The sequence below is a fragment of the Dermochelys coriacea genome, chromosome 2 (assembly GCF_009764565.3).
Source record: "Dermochelys coriacea isolate rDerCor1 chromosome 2, rDerCor1.pri.v4, whole genome shotgun sequence".
NCBI classification, from domain to species: domain Eukaryota; kingdom Metazoa; phylum Chordata; order Testudines; family Dermochelyidae; genus Dermochelys; species Dermochelys coriacea.
In genome coordinates, this window is record NC_050069.1 from 111,470,084 (window position 1) to 111,490,141 (window position 20,058).

Consider the following 20,058-nt stretch of genomic DNA (forward strand, 5'->3'; position numbering starts at 1 on the left):
ACGATTAGCGGTAAATATGCCCAATGGCCTATGATGGGATGTTAGATGAGGTGGGATCTGAGTTACTAGAGAGAATTCTTTCCTGGGTGACTGGCTGGTGAGTCTTGCCCACATGCTCAGGGTTTAGCTCAAGGCAAACTTTTTGGCCCGAGGGCCAGATCTGGGTTGGAAAATTGTATGGCACACCAGGAATGCTCACAACGTTGGGAGTTGGGGTGTGGGGGGGAGGGCTCCAGCTGGGGTGTGGGCTCTGGGGTGGGACTGTGGATGAGGAGTTGGGAGTGCAGAAGGGTGCTCCGGGCTGGGATGTGTTCAAGAGCAGGAGGGAGATCAGGGCTGAGGCAGGGGGTTGGGGCACAAGAGGGGTGCAGGTTTCGGGCGGCACTTACCTCAAGAAGCTCCCGGAAGCAGTGGCATGTCCTCCAGCCAGATCCTATGCGGTGGTGCAGCCAGGCAGCTCAGCATGCTGCCCCATCTGCAGGCATCGCCTGTGTAGCTCCCATTGACTGTGGTTCCTGGCCAGTGGGAGCTGCAGGGGCAGCGCTTGGAGTGGGGGCAGCATGCGGAGCCCCCTGGCTGCCCTACCTGTAGGAGTCAGAGGGGGGACATGCCACTGCTTCCAGGTGCCGCATGGAGTGGGGCAAGCCCTCAACCCCACTAACCAGCTGGAGCACCGGCGTGGGGCAAGCCCCAGACCCCACTCCCAGGCAGGAACTTGAGGGCCAGATGCCGCTCCGCGGGCCGTAGTTTGCCCACCCCTGGTTTAGCTGATCGTCATATTTGGGGTCGGGAAGGAATTTTCCTCCAGGGCAGATTGGCAGAGGCCCTGGGGATTTTTTGCCTTCCTCTGCCGTGTGGGGCACGGGTCACTTGCTGGAAGATTCACTGCACCTTGAAGTCTTTAAACTATGATTTGAGGACTTCAATAGCTCAAACATAGGTTAGGGGTTTATTACAGGAGTGGGTGGGTGAGATTCTATGGCCTGCGTTGTGCAGGAGGTCAGACTAGACAATCATAGAATCATAGAATCATAGAATATCAGGGTTGGAAGGGACCCCAGAAGGTCATCTAGTCCAACCCCCTGCTCAAAGCAGGACCAAGTCCCAGTTAAATCATCCCAGCCAGGGCTTTGTCAAGCCTGACCTTAAAAACCTCTAAGGAAGGAGATTCTACCACCTCCCTAGGTAACGCATTCCAGTGTTTCACCACCCTCTTAGTGAAAAAGTTTTTCCTAATATCCAATCTAAACCTCCCCCATTGCAACTTGAGACCATTACTCCTCGTTCTGTCATCTGCTACCATTGAGAACAGTCTAGAGCCATCCTCTTTGAAACCCCCTTTCAGGTAGTTGAAAGCAGCTATCAAATCCCCCCTCATTCTTCTTCTGCAGACTAAACAATCCCAGCTCCCTCAGCCTCTCCTCATAAGTCATGTGCTCTAGACCCCTAATCATTTTTGTTGCCCTTCGTTGTACTCTTTCCAATTTATCCACATCCTTCCTGTAGTGTGGGGCCCAAAACTGGACACAGTACTCCAGATGAGGCCTCACCAGTGTCGAATAGAGGGGAACGATCACGTCCCTCGATCTGCTCGCTATGCCCCTACTTATACAACCCAAAATGCCATTGGCCTTCTTGGCAACAAGGGCACACTGCTGACTCATATCCAGCTTCTCGTCCACTGTCACCCCTAGGTCCTTTTCCGCAGAACTGCTGCCGAGCCATTCGGTCCCTAGTCTGTAGCGGTGCATTGGATTCTTCCATCCTAAGTGCAGGACCCTGCATTTATCCTTATTGAACCTCATTAGATTTCTTTTGGCCCAATCCTCCAATTTGTCTAGGTCCTTCTGTATCCTATCCCTCCCCTCCAGCGTATCTACCACTCCTCCCAGTTTAGTATCATCCGCAAATTTGCTGAGAGTGCAATCCACACCATCCTCCAGATCATTTATGAAGATATTGAACAAAACGGGCCCCAGGACCGACCCCTGGGGCACTCCACTTGACACCGGCTGCCAACTAGACATGGAGCCATTGATCACTACCCGTTGAGCCCGACAATCTAGCCAGCTTTCTACCCACCTTATAGTGCATCATAATGGTCCCTTCTGACCTTAAAGTCTAAGATTTTTGAGGCAGAGGCGCCACACCTTATTTTTATTAATTCGTCTGGAAATTGCCTGTCCCACTTGTGGATGTGGTATAAACAATAAAACAGGTGGTGAGTATGATGATATACAGTAAAGTAAAAACAACATTGCACAGAATCAGATTTCTCTTTAGAAATTAAACATGAAGAAAAAGAAATGAGGGAGGAATGGACAAGGAAAACTCCTATTCTGGTTTTAATTTGCATTATCTATTGCTGGGGAATTGCGTAAAGTGCGTACTGTCACAATCATTTTGAACTGCTCTGGGCCCTACATTCTTAACACTCAGAAAGAATACTGAAGTTCAATTGTTCTGGACTGGGACTCAGACTTGGGTTCTATTTTCTGTTCTGCCACTGGTCTACTGGATGACCTTGGGCAAATCACTTCCCCTCTATACCCCAGTTTTCCCATCTGTAAAATGGGGGATAATACTGACTCCTTTGTAAAAACACTTTGAGATCTACTTATGGGGAGCACTATAGAAGAGCTAAAATTACTATGTTAGTCTTTTCATTAAGTATTTTACTGGAATTGAGAGATTATCAATCAGTCTTTTAAAGAAAGTGTGTGCAGTTGCTGTAAGACTGGTGGTGGTAAAATAATCACATTTCAAAGATAGGTGGCATATATACTGACCCATAGTCTCCTAGCTTCAGTTGCAATTTTACCCATCTATCATAATTAAAAATCGATATTTTCAAAAATAGATTTAAGTCCAAAGTTGGATATTTATTTATGCACTTAAGCTAAACTGGCCTAATTTCTAAATGTGCAGAACAGCTCGAGTGCTGATTGAAAACTGACGGTCCCTGCAGATGCTCAACAATTTTGAAAATTGGCCACTTTCATGTAGATGCCTAAATATGGGTTTGAAAAACTTCACCTGATATTTCAAAAAATTATAGGAGACCCGAATACAAAATAACTAAAGAAAAAAATGTGGCAAAATGTTTAATAGTTGTACAATTTAAGTTATGCTATTAGGATACAAAGAGATATTGTATTAAGTAGTAGTAGCTGGAAATCATTACACTAAAAGGGTGAAATCCTGGTCCCAATGAAGTCTGTGGGAAAAGTCCCCCTCACTTCAGTAGGGCCAGGATTTCATTCCAGATTTATGATCAGATTCCAGTTCTAAGAATGGCACACATATCAAACATGTTAAAAATGTTAAGATTTAAAAGTTCTTTCTACATCTGAAGAGAGTGGGCAATAGTATTTTTCAAGATTATGCTAATGATGCTTTGAAATCAGCCATCACAAGGTTCCTAATTAGCGAGCAACATTAGGGCACATAAGTCACTTACATGAATTGCGTTATTCCACTCTTTGTTCCAGGAATGCAAGAGAGTGTGGGAAAAATACTACTCTTTCTGACACACTGGTAGCAACACTGACTTTAGTGGGACAATTTGAGTCATGGATTTTGCTGGTTAGTTCTCTCCAAAACATAGGGTGCTGTAGCACTAGGCCAGATACTCAGTTCCCTCCTCATTAAATGGGAGATTTCCCACTGAATGTAGGACCAAGCCCATAACCATTTAAACTTTAAAAACAGATGGGAAAAGGGGGTTTAATAACTTCAAACACTTTTTATAGTCAATTCAAAAATAGCGTTGGTCTTAAATATTGAAGATATATTAACTAATGATTTGGGGGAACTAAAAATGACCCATTTTTTAATACTTGAACTCAGTGAATGGTACTTTCCCCTACTGATCCACAATGTTAAAAGGTTTTGTTTTCTGGAGACATTCTGATCTGTCAGGTTAACTTAAAAGTAGACATTTTTGAACGATATTTAAATAAGCAGTCATCAGCTACATTAAACAACGTTTAGGTACATCTATTCTGCATTTGCTCACAGGACTGACACTTAAGATTTCCCCACCCCACATTTGGGGCTCATAACACCATTCAACCTGAACTCATTTTAGTCTTAAAGTATCTCTATAAATATGTTACATGTAGACCCATGATCTTCAAGTCCCCCCAGCAGGATTTTTAAGACACAATCAAAATAACTATCAGTAAGAGAGGTGAAATACATCTAGGCCATCTAACATGCATCTGTGAATTAGGAATTAGAAGCAAAAGGAAAATCTAAAAAACCCATCTAAAAGCAGTAGACCAAAAACCTGTTATCATAAACACTGGTGGTAAATTCAGAGAAATTCCTCTTCAGTGGAGATATTGTGGATCCCCACTGATGTACCTGAAAGTAAATTTTGGCTCAGTGTGTAGAATGTCAGGAAGACCACTTGTCTACATCACTCCTCTCAACAATGTTTTACTCTCATTGTGCTAAAGAAAAGTTTAGTTGGATAATTTACCATTTGAGTATAAGGAATCACATTTTCTCTTGTTCCTGCAATGTCAAAAATCTGACTCCCTAGAACATACCCAACAGATTGATTTCACAAATGTTAAAATATAACCTTTTTAAAAAATAATGTGTGAGATGCTGGGCCCACTGAAATATATGAAAGTATTGACACTGATTTCATTAGAGCTAGGATTTCACCCCATGTTTTTACTTATGTTACAGATAAAATCTTAGGTTTTTAAAGGTGGCATTTAAAAACAACTAAATGTACTTTTCACCATTTATTGTTTACTTTTTCTCATTTCTTTCAGATTGGAGGATGAAATTAATCAATTTCACTTTCTCAGGCACTAACTCAGCATTGCCATGTGTTTGAGTTGCAAAAACCTGGGGTTTAGTTTGTTTTCATTGGATTTTTTTAAATCCAAACAGTTATATTGAGCTTAGATTTTCTTTAAAAGCTTGTTCTTATAAAACCTAAATGTGGGTCAAATTTGGGTTGACAATCTCTTTAAAATCATTAAAATCTTAGCTTTATTATTAACACTACCTTAAAAATTTAACAACCTTAACAACCCTGGTAAACTGAAGGCACTATACAAATAATAATTATGTCTTTCCAATCAAATTCTCTATTTTAAATGTTTTTGTTTCTTTTAAAATTAAAAAATTGCTCCACATCCTCACACAACTGCAAAGTTTCCCTTTTTTCTGGCTTCTGTGAAATAATGAGATGCAATCAGGGAGGCTGGTGACAGGGCAGCAGGTACAGGTACAGCAAGATGTTTGGTGGAGAAGTTGTTGAGAAGATTATTATTCCTAGCAGGCACAATGGAATTTCCGTCACAGCCACCAATATAGTTCTCCCATCAGATAGGCAGAAAAACATCAGGGAGTTCAATGGGATGTTGTGCCCCAGATACAGGACATGAGGGCAATCTGGATTCTTGACTCCCAGTGTCTCTTGCGTGTATTATGTGTACCTTTTTGTCCTGGAGTGGTATCATACTATCTTCACTGTCAGGAGAAGATGGGTGACTGGCATCTGAATTTACTACCAATAGCAAAAAGTAGAGATTTAAAGGATTTCTTATGGTAGCCATGTTTGATGGAGAAATATAAACCGGCATTATGCCAGGAGCCAAGCACTGTATCAGCCTGGATCTCACTCAGCTTCCCTCTGCCACTTCCCTCCTCATCCACAACTGCATTCCTGACATCTGATCCTCTTCAGTGCAGGTCCTGCTTCCAATCAGCCTAACACTTTAGAAGTCGTTCTTCCTGTTCTGCCAAAGTTTTTCCAAACACAATCACATCATCCAAATAAATAAACTAATATTTGTAATAGGTTCATGTCTCCCACAACTTTTCTCTATGAGACAGTGGCATGTGGTAGGCACTCCAGATATTCCTTGGGGCATGTGTTCAAACAGAAACACAAAGGGCAGAGAATGTGGTTTTCTATCATCTTGTCCCAGGGGGATGAGGTAATATGCACATCAAAGATTCACCATCGAGAACCACTAGCTCCCTAGCAAACAGTTCAAGTCATAGAGTCATGGTGCACTCATCAATCACAAAAAGAAAAGGAATACTTGTGGAACCTTAGAGACTAACATGTATTTGAGCATAAGCTTTTGTGAGCTACAGCTCACTTCATCGGATGCAGTCGGTGGAAAATACAGTGGGGAGATTTATATACACACACAGAGAACATGGAACAATGGGTTTTATCATACACACTGTAAGGAGCGTGATCCCTTAGAGCGCATCTACTTAGGGTAGAGTAGTCTATAATCATCCCTATTTTCCCATTTCTCTTCTGGACCAGCACAATCAGCATATGGACTATGTGGTTTACAAGCAGTGCACGATGTCACACAGCATCACCTCAAAGAGCGCAATCTTCCTAGAGTGCTCCAAGGCTTGTGAATCTTGCAGTCTGATGTTATCATAGAATCATAAGATGGAAAGGACCTTGAGAGGTCATCAAGTCTGGTCCTCCGCTTCTTTTGTGCGTCTCCCATTCCACTCGAGGAGCAAGAGCGCCTGGGAGCTTTCACGTTTCCTCAGGCAGATGACACTAAGGAACCCACAAAGTCAAACCCTGCACAATCTATAGGCGGTTTCATGGGGTGATTCTGCCTAGAAGAGGTCTGCCCTCCGCTGTCCTCCCCAGGCTCCTCCAGCCACTGCTCTGCTCTGCCAGCCTCTGCTGCCGTCTCCCCCATTCACCTTGCCGAGCTGCTTCTCCCCCTTGGTTCGCACCTCGCCCCCGCCCCTCCGCCAGGCCGCTCTTCACGCGCTCTTTCACCCGCCCCTCGCCGGCTGCTCGCTCGCCGCTCGGGCCCCCCCCCCGCCTCGCCCTGCGCGCGCGCCACGGGGGCAAAGTCCGGGCAGGCAGCTCTTTGCGACTGCGCTGTTCCCTCTGCGCATGCGCCGAAGGGGGGGGCGCGCCCGTGAAGGATATACGCATGCCTAGGCGGCGGCGGCGGGGTTACCCTGGGACACTCCTTTCCACTCCCCCTGCCTCGGAGGCCCTCGGCTGTTTCCGTGTCTTTCCGGAACAACCTCCCCCCCCCCCCCCGCCCCCGCGTTAACCCGCTTGTCTCCTGGGCGGTTGCGGTCTGTTCGGCGAGGCAGCCGCTGGCCGTTGTGGGCGGAAGATGGCGGTCGGGACGGGGAGGCGGGAGCGGCGCAGGGGAGCGGAGCGGCGGGAGCTGTTATGCAAACAAGGCTAGAGGCGGACAGACGCGGAGTCAGACAGGCGGAGGCAGCCCGGCCGCCGCTGCCGCTCCCCTTCTCCCCCGCCCCCGCCCCCCGCTCTGGGGATGGACCTTAGGGCTGCGCCTCGCCGCGGGCAGCGCGGGGCTGGCAGCGACCCGTCCCTGTGAGCGGCCCCCCCCGGCAGCAGCGGCGCGGAGGGAGCTGGGCGCCGCCGGGGAAGATGTCGGAGATCAAGGTGAAGGTGGCCGTCAGGGTCCGGCCCATGAATCGCAGAGGTAAACCGAGCCGCCGGCTGCCCGCGGGGAGCGCCGCCCCTTCCCCCCCGCCCCCCGGCCGGGCACCCCCGCCGCTGCTTCTCCCCCACCGCGGCTGAGCGGGCGCGCCCCTGCCTCAGCGCCCGAAGCCGGGTGGGGTCGCCAGGGCCCACGGACCCCACAATAATCAATGAGCAAAAGGTCACCCTGGGGTGCGGCTGAAGCGTCCCTTGTCACAGCCGCTGCTCCCACGGGGGGCGAGGGGCGGACCCTGCTTTTTCAGACCACTTTGAGCACTCTCCCATCGCTTCCCCCATCCCCCGTGCACACACCTTCCCTCAGCTGGTGGAGGCTCAGGGTGAGCCTGCGACTCCCCCATCTTCTCCTCAGGGCTGCCTGGAGAGCCTCCCCCTAAGGAAGGCCGTTCTCCAAACAGCCCTGGGGATTAGCTAGGGGAGCTTCAGGCTCTGGGGAGAAATACCAGACTCTCCCCCACACATACCCCAGCAGTAGTGTGGGGGTAAGGGTTGTTCGGCAAGTAGCTCTGGGGAGACGTTGGGGGGAGCCCAGTTTGCCGATGGAGAGGGGTGCATGTGGGTCCCTTCTGTGCACGAGGGGCTATTCTGGTAGGTAAAGCCCTCTGGCATGTTCTCTTCTAGAGCTGGAGTTGAACACCAAATGTATTGTGGAGATGCAAGGGAATCAGACTGTGCTGCACCCTCCCCCTTCAAACATCAAACAGGGAGATAACAGGTACAAATAAAATATCCCTATCCTGAAATCCCTGCCCCACTGTCTACTTTGGATTAAGCATGGGCTCAAACAATGAGTTGCTTGTGTACTTTTGTTAAGAGAGAAGCAGCTTCTTAATCTTGCCTCCACTACTTTTGGAAGCTCTTTAGAAAAAAGTCCAGTCTCCTGATTCTCCTTTCACTTGCAGCTGTGTAAGATAACAATAACATCAATGAAATTGCATCAGTGGAGATCAGAATCGGGCCCCAAATTTCTCTATCCACACCCTGTTAGAGGAATTAGGGGCAATAGCATTACTTTTTCAGAAGCAAAAGATCATTAGTAGTTTCATATATGTTTAAAGATTTATGCTTTCATCAGTTGTTAGATGAGATTGATTAGTGGTGGGATGCAAGAAACTGAAAAGTCCATAATATTTTTGGCAGTTTCATTAAGGAGATTCTGTTAACGAGTTGCTGTAACCTTCAGGTTTGATTTGTGGGAACAAAAGTTGTGTGCTGGATTTTAGATGCTGTGGGAGGGTTTTTTTAAGGGCTGTATTTACCAGATTGCAACATATTTGCATTTGAAAAGTTGTGACTGCTGGATCCCTTATTAATTCTGTGGTGTTCTGTGAAGCAGTATAAGAGTGTGCACTAAAATAATTTGGAAATCTGGCACTTACTTGTGAAGTCCCTGTAAAGAATACTTTTGGAAATCATCCAAAATACCAATGCACCAGATTGTAAAAATAGAGCAGAGCAGGAAAAGATCTCCCCTCCCCATTTGGGATGGGGACATGAGGGGAAGAGTTGCATTGTGTATTAATCTGTTCAGTTACCTGTTAAATGATCTCTGTACTTGGTGCTCTGAGTATATTTTTTGCTTAAGAGCAGAACGTTGGGCAAATAATCAGTTATGGCCGTTTTCCCATAAGACTGCTTGCACATCTCATAGACATGGCTTTGTGAAGAAACAGAACTCACTGCATATGTCCATCTGAATTATTTGAGTTGGTGCTTTTTTGGTAGACATTTTACACTTTTATGACGATTTACATCTTAAAAATTCTGAGACTTCATATGAGGGTCCACTTACACTAATCCAACTGCAGAATTGGGATGTAATACATTTTGTGTTCAAGTTTAACTTTATGCCATTAAGCCTTTTGATAAAAGCATAAGGAAGGCCAATCTTGTGGTTTATGCACTGTTTTGTGACTGGGAAGATCTGGGTTCATTTCCTGGTTCTTTGCCAGATTTTCTGTGTGACCTTGGCAGAGTCATGTAATCTCTCTGTGCCCTGGTTCCCATCTGTAAAATGGGAATAATAAATGTTGTCTTGGTCTCTTATTTACTTTGAACGTAAGCTTTTCAGGGCATGGACTGTTTCTTACTATGTGTGTGTATAGTGCCTAGCACAGTGAAACCCTGATCTTGGTTGGAGCCCATAAGTGCTAATGTAATACAAATGTTCTAAAATGTTTAGGCTTGAAGGAACTTTGGTACTGTAAATTTTTTCTCCATACATATTTCAAAATGTTCTACAAAACTAAAGGAAGAAATAAATTGAATATTTTTCTAAAAAAAAGAAACAAATGTACAAATATACCAGAGTAGAATCAAGGTTTTAGAAGTAAATGTTCAAATAAATAAAAAGTTTACAGTTAAAAAGCAAAACAAAACTGAAAAAACAACTGTTTCTAAATTACTGGTAATCAACTTAAGGTGGGAATGTTACCCTCTTTGTGAAAATTGTTGCAGATATTTGGGAAGAAGTTACAATGCTACCGTAATATAAGACCACATGTGGTTTTTCTGTGTGGGCTTTTTTTCTTGCTTTATCATCTGTTATGTATATATCTATCCCTTTTTGACCTTGCTTGAATTAGGACCCAGTTCTGTCCTGATGATCACATGTGCAGACCCTTGCAGCAGCATGGAATCCCACTGGCATAAATAGGATTCTTCAACAAACACGGATCTGCCCACCTGTAGCTCAGTGCAGCTTTGGGGTCTTAGTTGATTGTTAATATTTAATTTAGTAGTTTTCTTTGCAAAACTGTATCTGACTTAGTGCATTGGAAATATCCCTAAAGTGTGTAATGTGCAATGGACTGTGATCAGTTAATATTGATCATTTTTGTTTTGGTCTAAATAAAGTTGTAATTCATTGTCATCCAGATCTAGAATTTATGCATAGCTTTTTCCTGAAGCTTGTTGGATCCTCTTGATGTTTAGCAGAACCACTTAAAATCCGTTAATTTAATATTAAATTATTGGATCGTATGGTTTTTTTCCCCTCATCTGAATAGTCACAATACTGTTGGTACTGGAGGAATTCTTTATATTTTTAAGCATTTCCAAAGACATTGTCTATATGAATTTAATTTGAATCACTGCAACAGTGCTGCTTGTATTTGGATTAATTTTGTAGCAGAGATAAAAGCACCAAATGGGATTTGGTTTCCTTTGTGTAGCTTGATTTCATATTTCTGTTACACTATTGCTATAAAGAAAGATCTATTTCAGAATTAGAATTTCACTTGTTGGATTGCTGGTTGATCGTTTTACCATTACTTTTGTTTGTAGTTGCATATTAAAGATGAAAAGCTAAATGTCTAACCAAAGTTAACTTTTATGTGGAAAACCTGGGGCACTGAGTGGGGCCTAGTTTTGTCATCTTTGCTGGATAGTTCGTCGTGGTGCATGTATTCCCTTTGAGTTCAGTAGGACTACTTTTTACTCATTGTGAGTAAGCACAGCTCAACTGGGCCTGAAGTGTGTGTGTCATTTTCTTTTAATCAGAGTTGTCCATACTTGTGAGAGAAGAGGAGGGGAGAGGCAGTTGAGATAATGTAGGAAATAGTGTTTTAAAAATTTATATTGTTGTGCTGTCATTTAAGCTGGCAAATGTAATATTGAAAAAATGCTTTATAGTTAAATGAAAGTAAAAGTTTATACTGTGATTCATAATAAGAGCAAGTGGTTTCTACTAAAGGAAGCAGGCAGGCTTGGCTTCCGTAATTGCTTTTTCTTAATGGAATTAAAGCCAAGAAATCAGTGATGGCACAATAGGTTTCAGGGCATTTAGAGCTGCAGTTTAAAATGCACAGAACAGATTGTATAAAACAAAATGATCAGATAGAACTTTCATCCACATTTATAATTAAACATGCTGGTACTCATTTCTAGAAGATTAGCTTTTGGAAAACGGTTCACAGGTGATGAAAAGTAGAACTGTACAAACTTGTCTGTTTCATAAGGGTGGTTGGTTTTATTTTGGAATTATATCTAACATGTCAGATTTTTTTAATTTTGTAAACTTTAGGCTTAATCTTCACAAGGATAGGATTTTGGGGTTTACACAGGTGAGTAAATATTTTCCCCTTTTTACAGGTGAGGATAACAAGGCAGTAGTTGTGACTTGCCTAAGATCACAGTGAGACAGCGGCAGAGTAGTGGGGTAGATCCAACATTTCCTGACTCCAGGTCCCTTGCTCTAACCACCATGTCACATTGCCTTTTAAAAAATTTAATCACAAAAGACACACCAGTCTAAATTACTTCATTTAGAGAATTATCCAGAGCAGGCTGGCCTACCTGCCCCCACAAACATATGATTTTCTAATTTTGTATTCAGCAAGGACATCAAAACCTAGAAGAAGTTAACCAACTGCATTTTAGTCTCATTGAACTAAGGAGAGCTTATTTGGTTCAGTTTTTGACTCACATCAGGAAGTGAATGTAAAAAGGAACCATTTAACTGGCATCAGTTGCACTCCCTTCAATGTTGGGAAAAGCATTGCAATTGGGATCTTTTAGCAGTAAGATCAGGCCTAAGTGTAATTAGTAATAGCTGTAATTGTTTCTTTCTCTTTAGATGATAGCCATACTTTTTTGTAGGTGGAGAACAAATCAGGAATACCTTTTGTCTTTCCTCTATGCACAGGCGATTACTTGTCCATCTTCAGTTGGAGGAAGGAAATCGGATTCCCTGCTAAACTCTTCTCTCTGTATTACTAAAGATATGAAACACTGTATCTCAACTAATATTTTGTTAGAAATGGATATTGCCTTTCAGAGTTTATAAGCATATTCTGTTACTTTACATCTTCCTAACTAGTTCCATCCTATTGCCTGAAATAAATGCTGCGATATCCAATCGAAGTACCGAGTGATCAGAGACAATTAGGAAATGGAATAAAAGTTTCTGAAAGTGTTGAAAACATTCTGGGTATTTTTGATGAAATTTTTGTCTTGCCTCTGAAATTTTCCAACTCGTTTTGGTAGTATAATAAGCTACTGCTTTGCATTTAGAACTGCTATCCCATTGTAAAGTAATCTAAAATGGACTATTCTGGAGTTTCCTTTGCATTTGTGCTAGGGTTCTGCTTGCTAATTGGAATAGACTCATCCCTCCCTCCCCATCACCGCCAATTTCTTTTCTAAAGAATGTGAATTTCGAAAAGCAAATCCTGTTTTGATTTCCCTAATGACTCTGGTACACACGTTAATCCTCTGACCTCTCTTTTTCATTTACTAAATTATCTGCATCTTGACTAAAATAAGTGAGGAACTAGGGAACCTGCAGAACTGAACTGTTCCTATATAACTGCAGAATCTAGGACTGAAACCAGGGAGATTTGTTGGGAAATTTATTACATTAAAGCGTATTCTTGTGCAAATTTATCTTTATTCAAATACTTTCTTTCCAACTTAAGTAAAAGGCTATTAGCATGTGTATCTGAACTTAAATATACTATTTAGGTTAGAAACTGTCCTAAAATTCTTTTTACAGACATCTTAACCTTTTCTGCATGCATTTATAAGGTTTCTTATGAATAAACATCTGTTCTGCCTACTCCCTTGACCTCTTTGTGTTTACTTACCAGTTTTTATCAATGGTTAAATCCTGCAAGCATTACTTGAGCAAAACTTTATTGTAACTGTAGATTGATAAGAGCTATAGAATAATATTGGGTGGTGTTTTGTAATGTTTCCTGGCTCCTCTTTAGGAGTTTTGTAGGCCCCTCTGCTTTTTTTTTAAATGACTGCTTATTACCTTCGAGGCACTAATTTCCTAGCTAGTTAATATTTAAAAAACAATTATTTCATACATTTGTTTCCTAAACAATAACTCTGCTTTTCTTTCTGCTCCTTCCTGTTCCCAGAGGAGGGGGAAATCATGAATCTGTATAAACTTCAGTGGTTATGGTTTATGTTTTGATTTACCACTATTTGGAGCATGAGAGGAGACTGAGAGGAGAAGGTCACTGGTCTGGGGAGTTTGTGTGTGTTGTAACAGTCACTGCTTTAAACTGAAACTTTTCTGAAAGGAGTGTCAAGTGAAATAAGACAGCTGCTAACTCTCCACATGTCTGAAGGAATTATCAACCAGATAGAGGCTTGGATGCATGTGCTCTAAATAATCACCTGCCTTAGGTAGTGGATAAAATAACAGTGACCATTGCCTTTTGTCTATAGGAAACTGTAAAAGTAATCTGACTTTGACCTCTCGTAAATTAGTTTTCCTGTTATGCCTCAGTGTTCAGGTTGTGAACTACTAGCTTTGAATCCTCTTCCAAGAAGAGGTGCAGTCGCTTTATGGAATATATATATGAGGTGGGAAATTGCATTCCAGAACTGTTTCAGCAGCATTTCACTTAGTTTCCTACCTGAATCATGATTAGGTTCTGTTCCAGAAGACTGCTGTTCTCAAATTACACATCATTAAAAATCCTAGAGTTCAGGTTATGGGTATGTGGTAGTGTTGTTCCTGAGGTGGCCTAAAGCAGGGTGAATGGGGAAAACTATTGTTCTTTTAACAAGTTTAAAATCCAGACAGCTAGAAGTACCTTGTGCTTGGGTCTATAAATGGCACTGCTGGAGGAAGCTCATGTTAGAGGCTCTTGGAATTTTCTGTAGGCAAACTTTTCTGAATAGAAGAAATAGATTGGCTGTATATAAGAACAAGAACAGAAAAGGGCATTTGAGGGAAAAAGGATAACCAGTCTTGATGTTGTCTTGAATGGTTGTTCCCAGTTTTCCAGCCTTCCTTTACATGATGATTGGTGGAAAATTTATAAAGTGAGAGGTCAAAAAAGATGAACCAGTCAAAAGTTTCTTTTGCAGATCTATCATAAAATGTTGGGAACACCCCAGACAATGTAATGTTGAAGTAGCTTGTTAAAGAGATTGGCAACCCTGTAGATATACTTAAATCCAGTGGTTGATCTGAACGAGTATTTTTATACCAACTTATTATTTTAGCCATGTAAATGTTCGTTTTGAGATTAGGATTAAGAAATTAAATACATATTTTTAAAAGACCTGTAATTTAAAAATAGAATGATTTTTTTTTTTCCGAGGTAAAAGTTGATTAGTGGAGGTAGCCTCATTGGCTGCCCTGTCAGTGAGCCTCGCATTTTATGCTTAAAGGTGAGCAAGTAGCTCAAGCTTTCTGCTTATTTGTCCCCTGCCTCTCTGTTGAACCTGTTAATGGAAGTAATTGGTGCCCGTAATATTAAATAACTAATCACTGCAGGAGTTCTATACAGGCACTATAGCATAACTGAATATTTTTTCCAATCATGCGATTCCTTGTCCTTTGTATGTGGGTGTGTATTACAGGCTTCAGAATATGATGTCTCTATAGCAAATACAGAACTACAGTATAGTGAGAGAGACAATTGTATGCATTCATTAAGCATGTGAAAGATTAAAGCCAGGGCTGCCACCGTGCAACAATCTGCACCCCAGTTGGTCAGCTGGGAGTGAACTTGGGACCTCCAGTGCCAAAGCACAGGCCTCTACCATGTTAACTAAAGGAGTAACTCCATTAGCTGATAGAAAGAAAAGGAGTACTTGTGGCACCTTAGAGACTAACACATTTATTTGAGCATAAGCTTTCGTGTGCATCCAATGAAGTGAGCTGTAGCTCACGAAAGCTTATGCTCAAATAAATGTGTTAGTCTCTAAGGTGCCACAAGTACTCCTTTTCTTTTTGCGAATACAGACCGACATGGCTGCTACTCTGAAACCTGTCATTAGCTGATAGCAGCAATAATCTCTTACCCTCTACATGGAGGGAGTAGTCAGTAAATAAGATTCACTTATCCAGCATGTTAGACATCATACTGTCAGAGGAAGCTTGTCCTGAGAGCCTGAGGTCTACAGACCTTCAAACCCCCTTACAACTTTAGGGACCCCTCCATTGATGGTTGGTGGATATTGAATTGGGAACTCTTACTGCTAAAAGCACAGGCCTTTACCACTTAATGACTCAAGGAGGAATTATTGAATTAAGGAGAGATGCTGCCGACAAACAGCTTGAATATTGAGCATACAGTAACTGATCAGCACAAAGGAGTTATAATAGCCCCTAACTTTGAGAGAAGCCTGTGTAGGAGAACTTAGTGGGACTTACACAAGCAGACATATTCTGTATTTCCAGTGCTGGAGAGGGTGCTCCTTTATTCCGGTTCCATTTGGAAGGCAAATGAACCCCCTTCCAACACTATAGGCCTGGTTCAACTTGTGCGCTAATTTACCTCTAAGCAATTTTGACTCTTGCTATTCTGGTAGGCTTTTTTTTCCATTTAAAACTTGAATATTAAAAACGTCAGTATATCTTGAGGGAACTTCCTGTTAATTTGATAACAAACATATCATGAGCTAATAAATTCCCTTGTCATCAGCCTTAGACTTTTTTTCAACCCATAGTACTGAATGGGGAACACCCTCAAATGATATTGATGGCTTGTGAGATATACTAGGAGTTAATCTGAAGCTACTGGCTTCACATAGTCACTAACAACTTTTCATCACTATTAAGCTGATTTGGATTTGAACTAATGACCTAGAGATATGGCGTTTATACAAAAAGAAAAGGAGTACTTGTGGCACCTTAGAGACTAACAAATTTATTAGAGCATAAGCTTTCGTGAGCTACAGCGCTCACGAAAGCTTATGCTCTAATAAATTTGTTAGTCTCTAAGGTGCCACAAGTACTCCTTTTCTTTTGCGAATACAGACTTAACACGGCTGCTACTCTGAAACCCGGCATTTATACAGTACTAGTTGAGTTGTAATAGGACAAAGATTAATTCCTAACTTCCTTTGAGTGAAGGTAAATCAAACCTTGAAAGTTCTTTAAATGGAGATCTTTGCATTCAGCAATAGTACTTAGCACTTTCTATTAAAGACATTCAAAGCACTTTATAAACAATAATTAAGCCAGTTGCTTTGGCTGGAATTTTATACATGTGCACATGTATTCAGAAAAACATTTTTGAAAATGTATTGAATGTGCATAATTTCTTTAATGTAGCGCCTTTCAAAGTAAACTTTACAGCACGCAAATGATTGATAGTATATGAACAGTTCCTTTAAAAATGTGTTGCTGTAGATTGAGTACTTTAATATAATGTATACAAAAATACAACCTTCTTCTGTAAGTGTGTGTGTGTGCGCATGTACACATGTATAATATATAAAAACATGGGTGAACATAGTTTGTTGGACAGGTAAGAAACTCTCTAGAAACTTTAGTTCAAGTAAAATGAAGTAATTACACACTATCATTTTTTTGGGTGCTTAAGTTTTTTTTGGTGTCATTAGTTTTGTTTTGTTCTGATACATAACACAAACTTGTATTAAGTGATATTCAAAAGCATCCACTGAAATCAGACACTTTTCCCTCTCCAACTTCTTCATAATTCTGAATAGATTCCTGACATATTTGAGATCTGTTTTATCTGCATGTAGATATGTAAACTAAATCTATTTTGCAGTATTATGCTGATGAATTGCTGCTGCGTGTCACATCTTTGAATGAGTAGATAAAGCTTGTGGTTTCATGGATTATCTTTCTGTAGTAATTTAAGAGCAGTGTTTGCTTTCCATTTTTCCTTCTATCTTTGGAGTCAGAGTGAAATCCTGCACAACAGGGTTGATACCCACTTCCTAAAATGAAGCTTATCTTTCAAAATTACTGGAGGGAGGAACTAGCTCACTAGTTCATAACCTGTGAAGTAAACATTGTTAGACTTAATGTGCATTGACTTGTATCAGATAAATACTCAGTGATAATTTTTGAAATAGTCTTTTTTAATTTAGATTTATTTTAGAGAGATGTAGCTGCCTGCGATTAAAAGTGCAACACTTATGTGGAAATATACTGTTTGATTTATTTTACTTCATTTCTCTAAAACACAGTACTTTAATTCATTAATCTTTGTTTTCCCTATGTTTTGCACTCTTTGAGCCCAAATCTTTTGGATTCTGAGCTTTTCATGAACTATGTTGGTATGCATCGCTATACTCCCTATTGTGCACATGACTATAAGTGAAAAAGTATTTCCCCCAAGATTACATGGCAATATAGCTATGTACTCGTATCACTTTGCCTGAATACTAATCCTTTAAAATGATATCCAGTTGTTAATTGAAGACTTAAATTTTTGTTTTTAAATAATAAAATACTCAATTAAAAAAGACTTGGACAAATACCAGAAACATTTACTTTCCAAAACCTGACAAAATTCAATTAATGAATTCACTGAATAGCATATTTTTACAGCCATAGGAACTAAGTCTGACCTTCTGCAAACACAGGCCATAGTTTTACCCACTAAATTAGCCAGCACTATGTTTTATGTTTCATAAACTGTTCTACTGTGAGGATAAAATGTGACTTCATTCCATCTCTTGGACCTTCCTTTGCTGGAAAGCCTTTTTTGTTTAAGATGATAAAACCTCTATTTGAGAATAGAGGAGTATGGCAGCTATACGTTGCGATGTTCCTTTTAAAGGGTGAATTCATGAGTGTTCTCCTTTTAAAAAGTTGTGTAATATGGTTTAATTGGCCTTTAAGTATTTCATTGTTGTGAGTAAAGATTTCAACTTCCTCTTGACGGTTTAACTTTTAGATAACTGCCTTAATTTATACATTAAATGAGTTAATGTGTAATTATGAAGATAGAAAAGTTCTTTTAGACTCTCGAGTCTATCACCTTTCCCAAATTCTCTGCAAGTGCAGTTTCTTCATGGGAGTATAGGAGTGTATTAAACGTATACAACATTTGATCTTGGCCACCATGAGGAATGTAATTTTTAATTTTCCAAGTTTATGCCAAACAGTCTCTGCCAAAGCTGTGAGGTTTTTTTTGCAAATGCAAGTTAGTTTTTTTTGCAACGGGCAAGTGAAAGGCAAAACTTTCATCCTTCAGAGGTGTTTTAAAAAACAAACAAACAAAAAAAACGCACAGGAAGACAAAAGTTTTGCTGACAACAAGCGCCAAGTGAACAGCTCTTTGTCGGCAGGAGTGCTCTCCTGCTGACAAACAGCTACACTGCATGCCTTTTACCGGCACTGTGTTGCTAAAAGCTGCATATTGTAGACATAGCTTCAGTCTTACCAAAAGAACTTTAAACTGACCTGTAATGTCCCCTCAAGAAGATAGATGCCTTAAAGTTTTCATAGGGTTTTACAATTTTGAAAACTAAGTTTTTTACACTTAAAATCTAACATCAGTATTTTCAACCATGCTCTATTCCTCTGAGTTTATTGAGGCCCTACTAGTGACTGTTGCTTTCCTATTCACTTTTGCTCAAAAATGGAATGTAAACATAGGACCTCTCTGTAGAATAGAATTTAAGATGGGATGTTGTCATAGAGCATAATTTATGTTGCCAGTTGCTTCTGATTTCCTGGCTTACCTTGCACAAATGCTCCCAAGTAAACTATATTCCTGCCATCTATTTGGCTCATTCTGTTAAGAAAAATGACTTTGAATACAAAAATTTTAGGAATTTTTTGTTACCTCTTATTTTTAACTTCTTATCTATTTGGGTTTTAAATTTAAAGGAATGCTGTTGTACTTTCGTTCCAAATATTAATGTTTATGTGTGAATAATTTTTAAAAACCTAATGTATTTTTGAACTTGAATGGAAAATTTGTTTTGGATTTAAATGTAACCTTACTGTTGTTGCTATCCTAACATTGCAACATCGGGTTAACTGGAAGGAACAGTGGAACTGCATATAAACGAGTTAATACACCTCATCTATTTTTCATTGTCCAAACTGAGTGAAATGCAAAAAGTTAAAAGCACAAGCATAAAAAGTAAATAGGACACATGTCTATGAAGAACCCCTTACAGGACTGAGAGCACTATTTCTATTTTCTAAGTTGTTAGTTCTAGCATTTTTCTTGAAATCACCATGATCAACACAGGTGTTCTTGATTTAATAGTAATTTTAAGTGAATAATAACACTAATGATATATTTGTTGTACATATTTTATATCCCATTGCAAAGTTATTGTTTTGGAATATTAATTTCCTATTAAGACAACTTACTTTTAGGGATCATGATATGTCTTTGCTTCTGAAAGTTTTAAAAAATTAAACTAAATGTAAACCAAGCATGCTCAAATAACTCGTATAGAATCATAAAAGAAACTGACCAATGAGAATAGGTGCTAAGATGTAGTGATATCCACTATTTTTAATATGGCCAACAGTATCTGACAGTAGAAGTTTTATTTTCAGGGTGATTTAAAAAAAAAAAGTGGCTCATCATAGTTACATGGTCAACTACCTAAATATAGCTTTATTTCTGTTATTTAAAGAATACTTATAGGGCACTCTTGCAGCTTTTAAAAATCAAATCAGATCAAATCAATTAATGTGACTTATTTCTATGGTTGTGGCCTGGTTTCTTTTGTGGAAATGTTGCCTAAAGGGTATATGTTTGATTGTAATAATGGCCTGTATAATGGCCTCTCTAATTCTGCATCATCTGATGCTATTTTCTATGGCAAGTATGATGATTCTGTGCCAAATTGTTATGTAGTTTGTG

At 40.5% G+C, this 20,058-nt stretch overlaps 1 protein-coding gene across 5 annotated transcripts in view; it reads left to right on the forward strand.

Moving 5' to 3' along the window:
* Window positions 1-6,933: 6,933 nt before the first annotated feature.
* Window positions 6,934-20,058, forward strand: part of KIF13A (kinesin family member 13A) — a 200,521-nt gene continuing 187,396 nt past the window's right edge. For 3 of the 5 annotated variants that reach the window (XM_038389681.2, XM_043508323.1, XM_038389682.2), the window contains exons 1-2: window positions 6,934-7,481; window positions 8,120-8,213. In XM_038389681.2, the coding sequence (XP_038245609.1) occupies window positions 7,427-7,481; window positions 8,120-8,213 (149 nt within the window). In that variant the 5' untranslated portion in view covers window positions 6,934-7,426. The remainder of the gene's footprint in view (window positions 7,482-8,119; window positions 8,214-20,058) is intronic. The other 2 variants (XM_038389684.2, XM_038389688.2) reach the window with 1 other exon arrangement.